This window comes from Pollachius pollachius, assembly GCF_949987615.1.
Source record: "Pollachius pollachius genome assembly, chromosome: 1".
NCBI classification, from domain to species: domain Eukaryota; kingdom Metazoa; phylum Chordata; class Actinopteri; order Gadiformes; family Gadidae; genus Pollachius; species Pollachius pollachius.
Genome location: NC_136934.1, coordinates 29,263,477 through 29,280,474, shown reverse-complemented (window position 1 = coordinate 29,280,474; position 16,998 = coordinate 29,263,477). Strand labels below are relative to the sequence as shown.

Sequence of the window (16,998 nt, the reverse complement as noted above, 5' to 3'; positions counted from 1 at the left end):
CACACACACACACACACACACACACACATACACACATACACACACACACACACACACACACACACACACACATAGAAACACCCACACCCACACACACACGCAAGCACATACAAACACACACCCATACACAAAGGAGACACACAGAAACAGCTAAGCACGTGCGCACTCATGAGCAAAGAGAGAGACATGTGCGCCAATCCCTCTCATCACACAAACACACACAAACACACACACACACACACAAACTATATACACATACTTTATACTTTGACACACTGACTGATTTAGTGATGAGGCTGTCTGCACTCACATTGACAACAACATAGGCAGTGCTCTCCTCCTCCCCCTCCTCCTCCAACCCTTTGCCTCCCCCTTCGCTCCCAGCCCCCACTGTATCCATGCAGTTTTTAGCAGAGAAGCTTGTGGCCTACCCCCTCCTCCTCCTCCCTCCTGTAGGGGGAGAGGCTGTTGGGGGATAACCTGACTTCCTCGTCATGGATATTGGGAACATGGTGGAGATGCTCGCAACTTTGGCTATTTTTTTATGGATACATTTGTATTAATAGTCATTGAATTAATGTATCAAGTGATATAGTGGCATTGTTATTCTTTTCTTTATTGTATTTGCATTGATATATTAGCGGTAAATATGATTACATATGGACAATATATAAATATGTTACAGAATAATCAAGATAGTATTCACTAATATATAATGAAATATTGTCAGCCAAGGGTTGTGTTCCATATTCAAAGGACTGTATAGGTTGTAATAAACAACAATCCCTCGGATGTTTGCTTGTTTGTTATTACACTTTGTTATTTAGACTGAGGCTAAATCCTCAAGGCCTGTTGAGGCAAAGTGTAGCATGAGTGCGGCCCATCAATAGGATTACCCATCATGGACTCAAGGTCATCCTTACCCATTTTTACGTTGCTTTTAATTGTGTTCACAATACCTCTTGTTTTACCAGTTAATCATCCAGGGCATTGGTTCAATTTAGCTGCATTGGTAAAAAAAAAAAAGAAAGATGAATAAAAGAGAAAAGAGAAAGGGGATAGAAGAGGAGAGATAAAAGGAGAGAGTGAGAAAGAGCATGAGATAAAGAGAGAGAGAGAGAGAGAGAGAGAGAGAGAGAGAGAGAGAGAGAGAGAGAGAGAGAGACTAAGGGAATGATGTGCTTAGTCATTTATTCTAAACTACCCTCCCCCATCATTCATTCACTGCACTACAGTAAGGCTGACATGCACAGAAGTCATGCTGTAACTTTACCATCCCACATTCATATACACACACTCACACATAAGTCATCTTTCTCCGGCACACGTGTCCATCATGCACACATGCCGGAACCCTCCCTTTCACAAACACACACCCACACCTACAAACAAACACACACAGGAATACCGAGAGAAACACGTGCACCACCGCATGGAGGGAAATACACATGCGCACATTCTGTTACTCACGAGTAGTCGTCTGGGCGTGAGGAGGGGACTGCTCCCTACTCAGCCCTGCTCCACATTATTCATGCACAGCCGCTGGTGCTGCAGTAAAACATCAAGGCTAAATTTGAGCTATTTATGCTAAGCTCAGTGTGTGATGGGAGGAAGCTCAGTTAGCGGACAGCATGTCGGCCAGCCCCCCCTTACGCTCATCTCTGTGATGTCATTGACAGAGGGGGCGCAGTAAAGAAAGGTACGGGGACTACAGCCTCAAGGACGCATGTGTGTGTCTGGTGACATTGGGGTTGGTATTTGGAGCAGGGCCCGGGCTGAAGGCGACAAACATCCTCATCACTTTGTCTGGCCTGAATGTGTTCTCGGAGACCCGCTATTAACCACACCAAACACTCCCGTACGAGCACTCAATTATTGAAGAAAAGCGCGAAGTAAAGGCGACTTGGAACATTGAAGCAAAGAGAACTATAGAAAGAGAAATCTGCCAAGATCCATCTGACAAGAAATGTGCAGTGAGATTATAAAAGTAAGGTGATAATAAATAATAAATTGATTAATACATGAAAAGGAGGTGTTGAAGTTTTTTGATATGTTTACCGGAGGAAGATATAGAGAGCAGAGTCCCAGCGGAAGCGACATCTTCTTAGTTGATTTACCGCCCCTGTCAGACACACAGGACCACAACTGGGTCAGCATAATCAAATTATACCATGAACATACAACTGATGTATCAAGACCTGTTACCCTGAGACCATGGCGTTATGTAATACTCTGTAGCGAGGAGAATTACAATATCAGTCTGCCTGTTGAGATCTTTTTTGTAGGGGGGGTTGTGCATTTGTTGACTTAGAATTTTCCATCCCTATCAAATAATTGTAGGGCTAGGGTTAAAAGCCCAATTCACAGTGTTTATCAAACTGTCTGTGTGTGCACTTGTGTGTGCATGTTTGCACGTGTGTAGACTCTGAACAAGGTATGTGGTTTTATGTGGAGGTATGTTGCTTTTGGTGCGTTATACCAGCATCTGTTGTTGCATTTTGCTGAGGCAGTGTTACGTAACACAGTTGGACCATGAAAAAAAAAAGGGGGGGGGGGGGCGCTGGCAGCGAACATGTGAGGTGCCCGCTAGAAACTCAGTGCAGCGGTGAACATGTGACAGAGTGACTGAGAGTGAGTCACCCAGTGAGCAAGCAGGGAAGCAGATAATGCCAACATCAACCTGCAACAGCATGATCATTGGAATGAGGAAAAATACCCTTTACACAAAATATTCACCAGTTGCTATCCAGCGTGAGAGAAAAGTCTAAATGCATGTGTGTGCAGGTGGCTTCTGAAAGAAAGGAGGGAGGAATGGAGACCGAAGGGAAAGGAAGGAAAGCGGGATGACCAGACAGAGTTAAGTAGCCTCAGGAGGGTTAATAACTGTGATGTAAACTACTACAACTGCAGTAAGATGTACCACATCACGCTAGGGAAACAGACGGCCTACAGTCGAAAACAACACATGGCTTAATGCAACTGTTTGTTTTCTAATGCTTTGATTTCTGCACTGGCCAAAATGATGGCCTGTGATTTTCAAGGTTATAACATTGATGATTTCTAAACAACAAAGCAATTATGGACAAGAATAAATGCTTTGGGCCTTGATGAAAGAAATGATAAGATGACTCAGTCCTTCTAGACCTAGTGTTTATTGCTGATGATCAGAGAAAGCATGACTCAATATATAATTAGGATATTGCTTTATTTTTATCATGTTATTCAATCAGAAGTTTGATTAGAATGGCGTTACTTTGAATAAAGCTGAATATAGACAGCAGAATATAGTGGAATCAGGCTGATCATTTTCATTGATTTCTTTTCCATTTATGATTTTATATGTTTTGTTTATATGCAAAATCGAGCATTGTGTTGTCTTTCAGGAAGAGCACTGAAGTCATGATTGGCAGATTACATGTTCGCTTATCTGCATTTTACTAATCAATCCTCATCAACATCAGCTTTATCATCATCGTCAGTAAAGGGTCAATATCTACCCATATTCAAGCTAAACTTCAGCGTGGTCTTCATAAACAAACCCCCTCCACTAACCCAATGGCCGCCTGCTGTAATCTGATCAAGCGGATGCATCTTGTCCACTTTGGGCTAACATGTCTGCAAGGCATCAGTACACACTCCAAGGAGAATATACGTCTAATGGGAGGTTGTTCTCACTGATTGGGTTTAATGGACTGCCTTTATAATATATACATTATCGTATTTTGTCATTACAGACATTAAGCAGTATTACATAGTCCTATAACTCTCAATATTGTTGTTATACTTTTGTATCAGTTTAATGCAATTTAAATTTCAACTGACTAGCAGGGGTTAACATGAAAAATTAAAATTGGAGAAGGAAAGAAACGGCAACATGATATACAGCTGTGTCTTCTTGATGAACAGCCATCATGTGGCTCCAGCATCGATTCCTGTCTAACAGGGTTATGACTGTGTCCTCCCCGAGGGGGAGCCACTCACATTCACACGTGTTATGGTCAAACAACGGGCACTTCCGGTTCCGTGTCGTCTCATGAAAACGTCGTGTGAACGGCGCTCCAAAAAGAGAAACTTTACTTAGAAGAAAGTCGACCGTAAGAGAGCTTCATGTCATTTTAATTATACATATATCATCCCCGTGTCTTGTGATCTTTGTTGAGCGGTGAAGGACTGAGACAACCGGCTTGCTGTGTAAGATAACTGTCGCTGTTTTGGTTCATGTTGGCAGCTTTATGTGAGCGACATGCTAACATTAGTTAGCAGGCTCTGCGTGAGTTTTGGCGGAAATACAGCCTGCACGCGTCCCAGAGTGAACGTCATGCACTGGATAACTAGCCAAGGTTCAATCCCGGCTGTTCTAGTGAAAGGACAAACCATCAAACGCATTGCTTTTGCACGAAATTGTAACGTACTACGTTCGTACACACACACACACACACACACACACACACACACACACAGAGAGAGTCCGGTCCATTGCTCTCAACGTGCGATTAAGTGATACCATTGAATATGTTAAAACAGGATGCTTAGTGGGATAACTGTTACTTGGTAATTTTTTCGCCTAAGTGCTCTTGTATATTAATGCCAGGTCCATAGCAAGATGTCTCTACCAAAGCGAGAGATGGAGGAGCTGCGACCGTGGGTGGAGCGGACCGTGAAGAAGGTATTGGGCTTCTCGGAGCCCACCGTCATTACTGCTGCCTTACACTGCCTTGGCAAAGGCATGGACAAGAGGAAGACCATAGGTTTGTTTTTAAGTCCTGAATCAACGTGATCGTATTCAATATCCAAGTCTGTTTTTGCTCGGTATTTCCGGTTTCGGTTCTGCATCTAATCCACCCACCTCTAAGCATCCTTGTGCAAGATGCCTAAAGTCGTCCGTCCCTTGATTAACTATCTATGTTCCCCTAAAAATGGCCTTAACATATAACAAAGCCTCCTAATTGACTTAATAATTTGCTATGGTTGTCTGCAGTTAATGGAACTTTGCGATCCTCATAAAATACTTGAACCCATCCAGGAGTTGTTCTTAGCTCCCCAACTGTTGTTTTGTATCAGATCAACTCCGGCCTATTCTAGACGACTCTGCTGGAAGTTTTGTGGAGCGCCTTTTCGAATCCTTGGAAGAGAGCCGCCACATCCGTAGCAGCAAAGGAGCAGGAGAAAAGAACCGCAAGAGAGACCTCAAGGTAAAGCAAACAACGAAGATTGTATTCCTTTGACATTTATAGGACTGGTGCTATCCGATTTTGACTTCTATTATCAGTTTCATCTTGTGAACTCTCAAGGCTAATGATGGCAAGACCTACAGTCTCTCTCTACATGCTTGTCATTTGGTGTGGCCTTGTCCCCAGGATGTGTTTGGGGATGATGCAGACATGGGCGGAATAAAGGAATTGCCGCAAGATGCGACAGCACCCAAGAGGAAACGTACCCCCCGTTTTGAGGAGGTGGAGGAGCCTGAAGTCATACCGGGGCCTCCACCCGAGAGCCCTGGGATGCTGACCAAGATGCAGGTAACACAGGGCAGCTTTCAGGATTCATCACCACCGTAGCCCGATCTAGTGCTCAGGCATCACAGGGTATGTAATTGAGTTTCCACATTTTAATTATTGCACTTTGACCATCAGATCAAGCAGATGATGGAAACAGCCACGAGACAGATAGAGGAGAGGAAGAAACAACTAAGCTTCTCTTCCTCAGGCCCCACAGCATCGGTAATGCCACAAGAGGCTCCTCATCGTTCTATTCTCTAAATCCTCTTCCCACTCTGAGATTAAAACATGTTTAAAATGCTCTTTTAATCTTCCTCTGCCTTTTTAGATACTGCCGCTGCCCACCCCACAGACACATCTTGAGCCTAACCCAGTGTCCAGGCTTCTCTCCAATTCCTCTTGCCCTCCAGCAGTCGGATCGCTGTCCATACACCCATCGCAGGCTGCCACCTTTATGAACGATGCAATAGAGAAGGCCCGCAAGGCAGCTGAGCTGCAGGCCCGAATCTCGTCCCAGCTGGCCATGAAGCCTGGTATACTTGGGGCTCTTGGAAACACTGGGCCGCACAACCTTGTTGCCCTGGCCAACCTGCACGCCATGGGCATAGCTCCTCCGTAAGTTCCCAATTGGTGCAGCCACTTCAAATGCAGTATTCAAGGTTTTCAAACAGATGGACAAACGTATACAAAAAGGGTTGTGAAAGCAAATTTCTCTGTGTGACTGTAGAAAAGTGGAGATCAGAGAGGTGAATAAGCCAACCCCACTGATCCTGGATGAGCTGGGAAGAACAGTGGATGCAACCGGCAAAGAGGTGGAGCTCACACACCGGATGCCCACCCTCAAAGGTCTGTATAGCCATAATCACGTGCTTTACTCTTATGCCATGCAGTGTTTCCCCTATATGCACCTAGCAGCGGCGGTACGCCGCTGATGAAATATGACCGCCACTGCTGAATTTCTTTTTTTTAACGAGAGGAGAGCTTCAGCTTATCTCTTTAAATTACGAATGTTATATTATTTTGCACTACGCAAAATAACAAAGCATATAAACTGAGTAAAGCATATAAACGGAGAGGCGAGCTCCTTATCTCTTTAAAAAACGAATGTTATATTATTTTGCATTACGGACGCTTCATTACACACCTGAGTAAAGAATATAAACAGAGAGGAGAGCGCCGTCTTCTCTTTAGAGACAAATTTTATTTTGCGCTATGGACGCTTCATATCCAGGTCAATTCAGGCTGTGAGCAAAGCATAAACGGAGAGGAACTTCCGCAAATTCAGAATTTGCGGTTCAATAGATCATCAGGGAAACATCTTGGCGATACAATTGAGTGTAGTAACCCAGAGAACCAGCTACAACATTGTTTTCATCCAAACGAGCCATCTTTAGCGAACGGTGAATTGCATTGGCTTCTACGCGCGAGCTTAGGGGCCGTCTGCAAAGTGCAAAACTGAAAACGACCAAAATGGTAAAATTTCAGTAGCGTCGCCATTATTGACTCTAGAGCCCCAAAACTTGTTCCATAGAGGTATTGCCTCTTCATGGTTCTACTACAACCTTTTGTTTTGAAAAATATATCTCTTCTTATTTTTGAGGATTTTTTTTTTGAGCAACAATTTCAATAGCATCGCCATTATTGACTCTAGAGCCCCAAGCATTGTTCCATAGAAGTATGGCCTCTTTATGGTACTACTTCAACCTTTATTTTTGAAAAATATATCTCTCCTTATTTTTGAGGATGTTTTATTTGACAACAATTTCAATAGCGTCGCCATTATTGACTCTAGAGCCCAGAAAAGCTTTCCATAGAGGCATGGCCTCTTTATGGTCCTACTACAACCTTTAGTTTTGAAAAATATATCTCTTCTTATTTTTGAGGATTTTTTTTATTTAGGAACAATTTCAATAGCGTTGCCATTATTGACTCTGGATCCCTAAAACGTTTTCCATATGCATGGGCTCTTTATGGTCTTACTGCAACCTTAAGTTTTGAAAAATATATCTCTACTTATTTTTAAGGAATTTCTTTTTAGCAAAAATGTCAATATACTTTTTTTTTTTAGCAACAATTTCAGTAGCGTCGCCATTATTGACTCTAGAGCCCCAAAACTTGTTCAATAGATGCATGGCCTATTTATGGTCCTACTACACCCTTTGTGATGGGGAGGGAGTGGGAAGATGCATTGGTTTGAGGCACAGACCTTTTCGATTGTTGTAGTATTTGGGTTATGTGATTTTACTGTATAGGGTGGTTGTTGATATAAAATATTTTTTGTTAAATAAATCTAAATAATGGTTTTAAAGATTATACTTGTAATATGTTCAATTTCTCCTTATTTCTCCTGCTTATTACTGTGCACAAATGTACTGTATGTATGTTGCCGGCAGACACATAGAAACCTCCCGGCAGGGTGCGCTTTGCGAACACACAAAAAGATTTGCACGCGAAAAAAAATAACATTTCACCTCCGCTGCTGCAACTCCATCCTAGGGGAAACACTGCCATGTGCATTAATAATCTGCTCTAGAACCTATTCCTCTGACAATCAACCAATGACGTATTTTTCTGATTGTTATTATTCCAGCCAACATTCGTGCCGTGAAAAGGGAGCAGTTTCGCCAGCAGCTGAAGGAGAAGCCCGGTGAGGACTTGGAGTCCACATCCTACTTTGACCACCGAGTCAACATCACGCCCGCCCAGCGCGCTCGCAAGGGATTTAAGTTCCACGAGCAGGGGCGCTTTGAGAAGATTGCTCAGAGAATACGAACTAAGGTAGGTGTGTGTGTGTGTGTGTGTGTGTGTGTGTGTGTGTGTGTGTGTGTGTGTGTGTGTGTGTGTGTGTGTGTGTGTGTGTGTGTGTGTGTGTGTGTGTGTGTGTGTGTGTGTGCAGTTCTGAATGACTAATTTCCCTCCTACCCCTTTGGGTTTCAGGCCCAGCTGGAGAAGTTGCAGACCGAGATTGCCCAGGCTGCAAAGAAGACAGGCATACAGGCGTCCACTAAGCTGGCTCTTATTACCCCAAAAAAGGAGCTTGGGGATGGAGAGGTGCCCCACGTTGAGTGGTGGGACTCGTACATTGTGCCCACAAATGCAGAGCTGTAAGACCTGTTCTCTAAACAAAATGTGCATGATGAGACTGTTAATCAATGGGGGAATGTTGTAAGGGTTTTAGACATATTGGTGTTAGATATTACTTATTCGTGCATAGATTTCCCACTCCTTTTCCAAATTTTCAGTCCATATGGCAAGATGTTCTCCAAGTACACTTACTAAAAGTGATAGGAAATTAAGATGAAGTGGTTTTCGCTGTCAATCCTTTTAGTAAATGTTCTTATTCCATATAAGTAATTAGTAATGGATACTAATATTTATATTTTCTTGTCTCAACTATACAGATGAAATGCTTTGTACTCCATTAATTAGTGCATATTCACCTTTTTCGGGGCTGTAACACAAACATTGTTCAGTCACCTGCGATCACGTTTACTGCACTTTTGTTGCCTTGGGTTGTTCGTTTTTCTTATTGTATTTAATTCATATTGATTTATTTTCCCTCTAATCTTCTACAGTATCCCAGAAACAAAGTTTGAGGTCATGGAGTTTTTCGGAGTAACCAACCTAGTTGAGCACCCGGCCCAGATCTGCGCTCCAGGTACTTCCCCAAACACATCCGCATATGTTACCTGGAGTTTCAGAACCCTTTCTCATCAATTGTATTGGGTAGACTTTCCAAGTAGATTTATTATATATTTTGTTGATTGTGTACTAATATTAAACCAATTAGTTCTAGACAATGTTTAAACTCAGAAGTCCATAGTTTTAATCAAGGTAACCGTCAACTGCATTTGGTCGCATGTCAATGAGCTCAGTACAGTAATCAAGTAGAGTGTGTTGATATATTTTAATATCGTGCTGGCTTACTAGGTTGTGCTACTTTGCAAGTGGCTCATGCATGCGTCAAGTGTTTCCAGCACAGACCCTACTTGGAGTGGAAACTTATTTACAAACAATTATTTATCCGTCAGTCGACAACATACACTGACAATTTTTTTCTATATGAAACGGGTAAAATCTTTTATTTGTATAGTCACACACGCTGACAATGTACTTTCTATGACTTGCCCCTCCCCTCAATGCTCCCTCTGAATAAACTCATAATCATGCGTGGGAGGAAGGATTGTTGTTGGACGTTCTCCTCAAGAAAGACCGCTGGACGAATTCATTTGTAGAAACAATCCCGAGTTCACAAATATGTATTGGAGATAACAGAAATACCATAAATATGTACATCGTACACCACCCGCACAAGCTGCTCTTGTGTTGTAATTTCCTGGCTTGTAGCACAGCGTTCCCGTTTGTCTCTGTGAGCATCGCTACATGACTTTTAGCTACATTAGCCTCTTGAGCAATCCAGCTCGAAAATAAACAAAACTTTACATTGTATTGCACGCACAGCAAGACCGTGCAATGCATAAATTGGTGACCGGATTAAAGCAGCAATGTAATCAAGTCTGTAAGAATATTTAAAATCAACATTAAAACGTTGTGGCACAAATACAAAGAAAATACATCTCATTATGGGCACAGCCAACTTTGTTTGTCCAGTCGTACGGTTAACCTAGCTGAACTCGGTGGACTCTCAGGGGTACGAGTGGGACAGTTTAAAAGGGGACGTGCTTCGGTGAAATGTTGCTAGAAGGCTGGGAGTTTTCCCACTTTGCAGCTTTGCAAAAATAAAAGAAACCCTTTCAACCCTCTGTCAGCTACCACCACAAGTATAATCCAATCTGTGTGAAACACTCCTGTGTTACGGAAATGTCATGAAGTTACAGCATTCTTCAACATGCTCAGTTATTTTTTAGGAAGATTGTTTTGAACACGGATAACAGCGCTGGGTGGCTCCACAGCATATAGCATTATCCACAGCTGTTTGGGAAGTGGACTTGTCTAATTGTAAATTATGAGTTTCAGGGTTGGTCCTAGCTAAGAATGGGCCTTAAGGAGGCGACTACGCACAGCAGTTGGCATGATGGTTCTGCTTAGTCAGACAACAAGTCTATTTCTTAATTTGAGTCTGCATTTTCCTGTTTATTAAATGAAACCGCTTTAAGAAAACATTGGAACTTCCAGCCTTGTCCATGTCCCAAACCATTTGTATCATCAACCTATTTATACAAGCCAATAAGCATTTGTGATGCCTCCTCTGGGGTGTCTTTGGTGTTTAAAAATCAAACGCCCTGGTTTTCTCTCCATAAACCAAACGGGTCTTGTATACGTGGCGACCCTGATAATTACTTTTAGTTTGACCATATGTGACATGGAGTACTTTAGCATTTTGTACTTTGTCAAAACTGTGTACCTTCAGTATTGCCTATTTTTTCATTAGACAATAGGAATGGAAGTGTGGGCATTTATTTGCTGATTGAAGGACAAACCATGGATGACAAAAGACAAGCCTAATTGCATGTAATCGTTTAATTGAAGTTGTTTGGAGGTTTTATATTTTGTGAGTCTATACAGTTTTTCTGTCTGAAGTAATTCTAGATCCTTTTCCTCTCTGCCACTTCCGCAGTACGGGATCAACTGTCCGTTGAATGTATATGGTCCATCCAGTCCTGTGTGGAAACAATAGGGGTGCAACGGATCACAAAACTCACAGTTCGGATCGTGTCACGGTTTTTGAGTCACGGGTCGGATCAAATTTTGGATCAACAACAAAAAAGATAACAAGACAAATGTGACTTTAAATAAAATCTTCAAATGTGTAAAAATAAAGGAAAGTGAAAAATTATGTATAGACCTGCTTCCTTTTAAGCATAGTAAATATTTTTAAAAAATGCTTGTAGCCACATAAAATAAAAAAATATAAAAAATAATTTAAACAAAATAAAGTGCAATCTGGGGCATTATTCCTTCTTTTTAACATGGATAGTAAATAAAATAAAATAAAAACTGTCCAAAATAAGCACAGCAGACCTGGATTTACAACTTCAAATTCAGGATGTCTGCATTGCCTTGGGAGTGTATAAAGTCTACACTCTCCCAAAGCAATGCAGACATCCTCATCTTCTTTTTTTTTTCATCAAGTATGGTAGCGAAATACAGTTTCTGTCGTGTTTTATTTGGCATTTTGTAAATCCATTGATTTCTGTTGGAAGACTCATTGCTCATTGACCGGAAATAGAAAGGGGGGCTGGTTGTAGTCTTTTCGCTCGGTTCTAGCCCTAGTGTTGATACGGAGAACTGAGCGAAAAGACTACAACCAAACCTAAACAGCCCATCTCCACTTCCGGTTCCGGTCTGGTTTCCGTTTCAATGGGATTTACGAAACGCCAAATAAAAGACGACAGAAACTGTATTTCGCTACGATACTTGATTAGGAACATCAACGAACGCCACTAACCATTTGGTGAGTTGCACGTTTCTGAAAACGAATGTTTAGGGTTAAGGACTGGTTTGTGAATGCCCAAAGCGAGCCATTCTGAAGCGGGCAGGGGCGAATCGAAATGAGCCAAATACCTGAGACAGGACCAATAGTCAACACTTCGGTATGTCAACCACTATATTTCATCCTAGACTAACCAGAAAGGGGTTTCAATGTGCTAAATACCGGAATTGTCCTTTAAACATGCGCTTATCACGGTGCGTCCCGAACCGTGAGGGTTGATCCGTACGGATCACGGGTAACCTGTGAACCGTTGCACCACTAGGAAACAACATAACTGGTTATTTTTCATGGGACTGACTTTAATCTGTGCTTGGTTGGCTACTAGCAGGTAACCTACTGCCATCAGCTGGCCAAATAGCCTCAGTGCAACCAAAGTCAATTGATGCAGTTGATTGTGTTTGACACTCCTCAATTAACTCTCTGTGGCACACCATGAAATCCTTTTGGTGCCTGCCAAAAAAAAATCAAAGTACCAAAAACAGCAATTTCGGCCAGTTGCAGCAATTTCACTATAATTAAATGACATGAAATAATTCAACGTAACCTTAATACAACCTTTACAGATTCACTCGTCCTTGAACAAGATTTCTGAGTCACACCAGGTCAATGTACACTGGCAATGGTGGTGAAGACAAGAACTCCCCTGTTCCCACGCTACTTAAGGACATCATCAAACTAGGTCTTTTGTTATTGTTTTGATTGAGAGACCGCTCGTAAAGATTGACTCTGGGATATTTCAACCTGGACCCTTCTTTCAGATTAAATTCGTCCAGTATTGAGTGAATATGCAACCGTAATCCTAAAAGTGCATGTTTCTGCCCCTGTTCAAATCCAAACGTTCTCCTTTTAATGGCCTCAATTGTAGCCATTTTCTTCAGATCTACTTGGAAAATCTAGCATGTACAGTTAATGTAACTATCTTCTAGAATGTTCCCAACATGTGCCTATTCTCCCCAGTGGACACGGATAAGACAGTAACGCTGGGCGTTTACCTGACGAAGAAAGAGCAGAAGAAGCTTAGAAGACAGACCCGTAGGGAGGCCCAGAAGGAACTGCAAGAGCGGGTTCGTCTGGGACTAATGCCTCCCCCAGAGCCCAAAGGTAAGAACACTGACACACGCACGACTGACGCCACGCCACATGTGATGGAGTAACTCAGAGTCGAACAGCTTCAGTCTCCTCCCTCCTCAGTGAGAATCTCCAACCTGATGAGGGTGCTGGGAACGGAGGCGGTGCAGGACCCCACCAAGGTGGAGGCCCACGTACGAGCACAGATGGCCAAGAGGCAGAAGTGAGTTCCCCTATATGTCCCTTTTAGGCCACCATTATTTGCATTTGTGTATTATCCCATTCATATCAAAGATGATCAGTCATTTTTTTACATTTTTTTAGAGGATCATGGTACTTGCTTGAATTCAATTATTCTAAAATATTATGAGGGAGTGTGCATTCCTTAATAAATCCATGTTTTAGAGACTTGTTACGGTTGTTTACCTGTTCAATAACTTGACGTAGGCGATCAATTTCCCAAAGTTTGATCCATGACCAAACTGCATACAAACTGCACAATGCCATGTTATCAAAAGCAACCTATAGTCAGTGGGAGGAAACATGGCTTTTAGAGCCAACTGCTATTAAAATCCAAACAAACGCCATAATTATGTTTATGAATGCAATTTACTGCAATGGATGCAATAAGAGAACTGTGTTGCGAAACTGTGAGGCTGTTAGCTTCGCCATATTCTACATGGACACAGACCATGGGGACTGTGACAAAAGGGATAAAATGATCTAATCAGAAGTTGAAGCTGTCCGAAATCCACCATAGAAGATTAATATGTGTAGCTTTTTTACAAAATGGAAACATTGGAAAAAAAGTGTAACCATCAATCGTGTTCAATATAAAAGGTAATTTATGTTAACAAACTAGTCCAATGTAAAAGGTATTTTATGTAAACAAACAAGTATCAAGGTCAGCAAAAAGGATCGAGGTGCTCTCCATATAGCCCACGATGATTCGATGACATAATTATCGTGACCGGCCCAACCTATAGTTTTACAGACTTAAGACGATGACTTTATTACTTTTTTGGGTTGCGCTACAAATATGAAGCGAAGTTCACGCTATGTGTGCTTTGAGAGCTAAAGGCCTTTTTAAACCCTTCAGGGCTCACGAAGACGCCAATGCTGCTCGCAAACTGACAGCGGAACAGAGGAAAGAGAAGAAGATCAAGAAGATAAAGGAAGACCTCACGCATGGGGTTCATATCGCAGTTTACAGGTGTGTTGATCATCAGCGGCGAGCGGTCCATGTAAGCTCTGGTCCAGGTGCATAGCCATACGGTTTGGCCATTCAATAATACCTACAAATGTATTAATCCACAAGATTAGATGCTGTTAAGACGCCACTGGGCATGCTCACAGAATCAGACTGAGGCGGATGGTTTTAACTCTTGGTAACGAAGAGGGCTGCTTTATGGAAGTGTGATAATTCAATGCAGAGCAACATTTCAATAAGTCATCGGGTTAAGTGTAGGAGTTTTTGTTATATCATTTTTTTTTTTTTACTGATTTGAACACAGCCTAAGTGAGGAGTGGAAAGCCGCTGATATCCCTGCAGCAATCTTAAATGAAATTGTAATTTTGCTGTTTGCTTTATTAGAATAAGAGAAAAATACAAAATCTAAATTATGCTCATTTGTCTGTGCGGCCTCTGAATGTTTGGTCAGAAAACCTAACTATTATCCAAAGCTTGTAACGATGCGTTTGGCCCAATAGAATCCGTAACCTGCACAATCCCTCCAAGAAGTTCAAAGTGGAGGCCAATGCCAACCAGCTGTACCTGACGGGCACCGTGGTGCTGCACAGAGACGTCAACACGGTGGTGGTGGAGGGAGGTGAGCGGTCTAGGATGGATAACATGCCTGCTTGTACTCATAGAGGTTATAATACAGCTGGTCCACAGGGATTCTTCATATGCTCTGTCATTGTATCTTGATTTTCATAAAAGGCCCAAAATCCCAGAAGAAGTTCAAGAGGCTGATGATGAACAGAATTAAATGGCAGGAGCGCAACACCAAAAGAGAAGGTATTTTTGAATTCCTCCAAATCCATTGTCGATGATAAAGCCTTTTACCAAGCTTGACTATGCTGTTGTCCTCATCAGACCCCGACTTTGACGATGAAACCAAGAGGAACAACAAGTGCTATTTAATATGGGAGGTTAGTATCAACATCATTCTTCACTGCTGTGCATCTCTCGATGGCCTTCAAAGACCCCTTATAATGACATTGCCATTAGCTTCATACCAAAAAAGGAGGCATTTTCCACAATGCACTTTTGCTCTTAATAGGCTGGCTTGTACAGACTATAATGTATTTTAACCTTCATCTTGTCAAAGACCATTATGTCACTCAGTAGCTAATCATATTGTTATGATTTTATAAGACAGATCGCAAATGCTATGAGAGTATAATGACAAGTGCGGATCAATTCTCCTTTTCCTCCAGGGAACGGCTAAAGAGCGCAGCTTTGGAGACATGAAGTTCAAGCAGTGCCCGACAGAGAACATGGCCAGAGAACACTTCAAAAAGCACAGCACAGAACACTACTGGGACCTGGCCCTGAGCCAGAGTGTGCTGGAGGGCACCGACGACTGAACAACGAAGTGCTTTGGAAGACGTTAAAAGAGTTGGCAATGTTGAGACTACACCCTACTATATGCCCTCACCCTCCTCTCCCAGCCCCCACCACAGCCTGACCCCGGAGTGCAGACTGATTCCTTCAATTGGGACTTTGGATAGACCAAATGGATTCTCCTGGAGAATGACCTAATCATAAACTGCAGCCATATTCAGTTTTATGGGAAGGTGCATGTGTTTGTGTGCTGGTACTTGTGCATCTTCCAACACATCAGTTGCTTTCTCTGGTGGGTAGGTTAGTTCCAGTACCGCAGTTGCTTTGGGTCAGTTTTTGTTTTCTTTATTAGATTGAGCAGTATGAAAGTGAATTGCTCAATGCTATATCTGACAAGTTCAATCTGTCAGATATGAGATGACTCCATACTGGGGTGATACCATTTCACACAACAGAAGCCACCATTTTTCTTAAAACGAGTGTTGAGATCCAAAACATCAATGTGTTTTAGTAACAAATTCAGTTTTATACAGGCACAGTAAACGATAACATTTGGCATTGAACTGAGATTTCGCTTTGCCTGCTATTTGAAAATGCCATGGAAATAGATTTGTATAGATTTACTGGAGTTGATGTTATCCTCAATATTGTTGGTAACAATTCAAAGAAATTAAATTGTGTTCCACTGAAGTATTCCCTTGTATATTTACATGTCCAATAAACCATATCAATCAAACCACTTTCTATCTTTGCCTTTCGTCTGACACACAAATCCTGCAAAATTGTACAATATTTGTAATCAAATGAAGGTTGAAATGTTACTTGATATTTGCTTCCTGATAATGAGATGAATATATTTGTATCGATAAGAGTGATCAATAAATATTTAATGTTTTCAACATGAATTCTAAATACCATATCGACTTACCTACTTAGTTTGATTCACATCACGAATATGTCACCTTTGTTACCTGGACTTGAAATTCAAACACACAAAAGCTGTGAAGGTAATAGTGAGTGAACACTTTAGGACGAGTAATAGTCAACCATGTATGGCAGAAGCCTCTGAACAGCCCGTAGGTGAGAAGGTATTGAAATATTCCACTGTTTTCTGTGTTGTCATTCTGCGAGAGCATGTGCCCATTGATGCCAACTAATAGCACTTATAAGGGGTCCTACGAAAAACGTAGGAACCTTATTGTTTTCGTTGGTATTATACATTTTTGTCTGACACTAGTCTAATCTGCCCTATACAATCTAAATGTCCATGTAGTGTAGTGGTATTCTGTCGGCCTGTTGACCATGGATAGATTTATTTAATTAATTTATTGTCCCCTTGGGAAAATTGTTCTCAGTGAATAGACACATACACATGACCGTTAACCACAACAACATAAAAACAAAAAAAC

At 41.8% G+C, this 16,998-nt stretch overlaps 1 protein-coding gene across 3 annotated transcripts; it reads left to right on the top strand.

Annotated features, from left to right (window-relative positions):
* The first annotated feature begins 2,731 nt into the window (after positions 1 to 2,731).
* On the top strand, positions 2,732 to 16,319 carry prpf3 (PRP3 pre-mRNA processing factor 3 homolog (yeast)). 3 transcript variants are annotated; one of them, XM_079743905.1, is made up of 17 exons: positions 2,732 to 4,094; positions 4,592 to 4,748; positions 5,062 to 5,192; positions 5,358 to 5,519; positions 5,634 to 5,720; positions 5,827 to 6,113; positions 6,226 to 6,344; positions 8,089 to 8,276; positions 8,436 to 8,602; positions 9,074 to 9,156; positions 12,910 to 13,053; positions 13,144 to 13,243; positions 14,120 to 14,233; positions 14,731 to 14,849; positions 14,963 to 15,040; positions 15,119 to 15,174; positions 15,463 to 16,319. In XM_079743905.1, exons 2-17 carry the CDS (start codon positions 4,604 to 4,606, stop codon positions 15,610 to 15,612), a joined length of 2,130 nt encoding a protein of 709 aa, XP_079600031.1. In that variant the 5' UTR covers positions 2,732 to 4,094; positions 4,592 to 4,603; the 3' UTR covers positions 15,613 to 16,319. The 3 variants fall into 3 exon arrangements, with proteins under 3 accessions (XP_079600031.1, XP_079600033.1, XP_079600032.1); XM_079743907.1 differs by having other exon boundaries at positions 2,732 to 4,191; XM_079743906.1 differs by having other exon boundaries at positions 2,732 to 4,748.
* Positions 16,320 to 16,998: the final 679 nt, after the last annotated feature.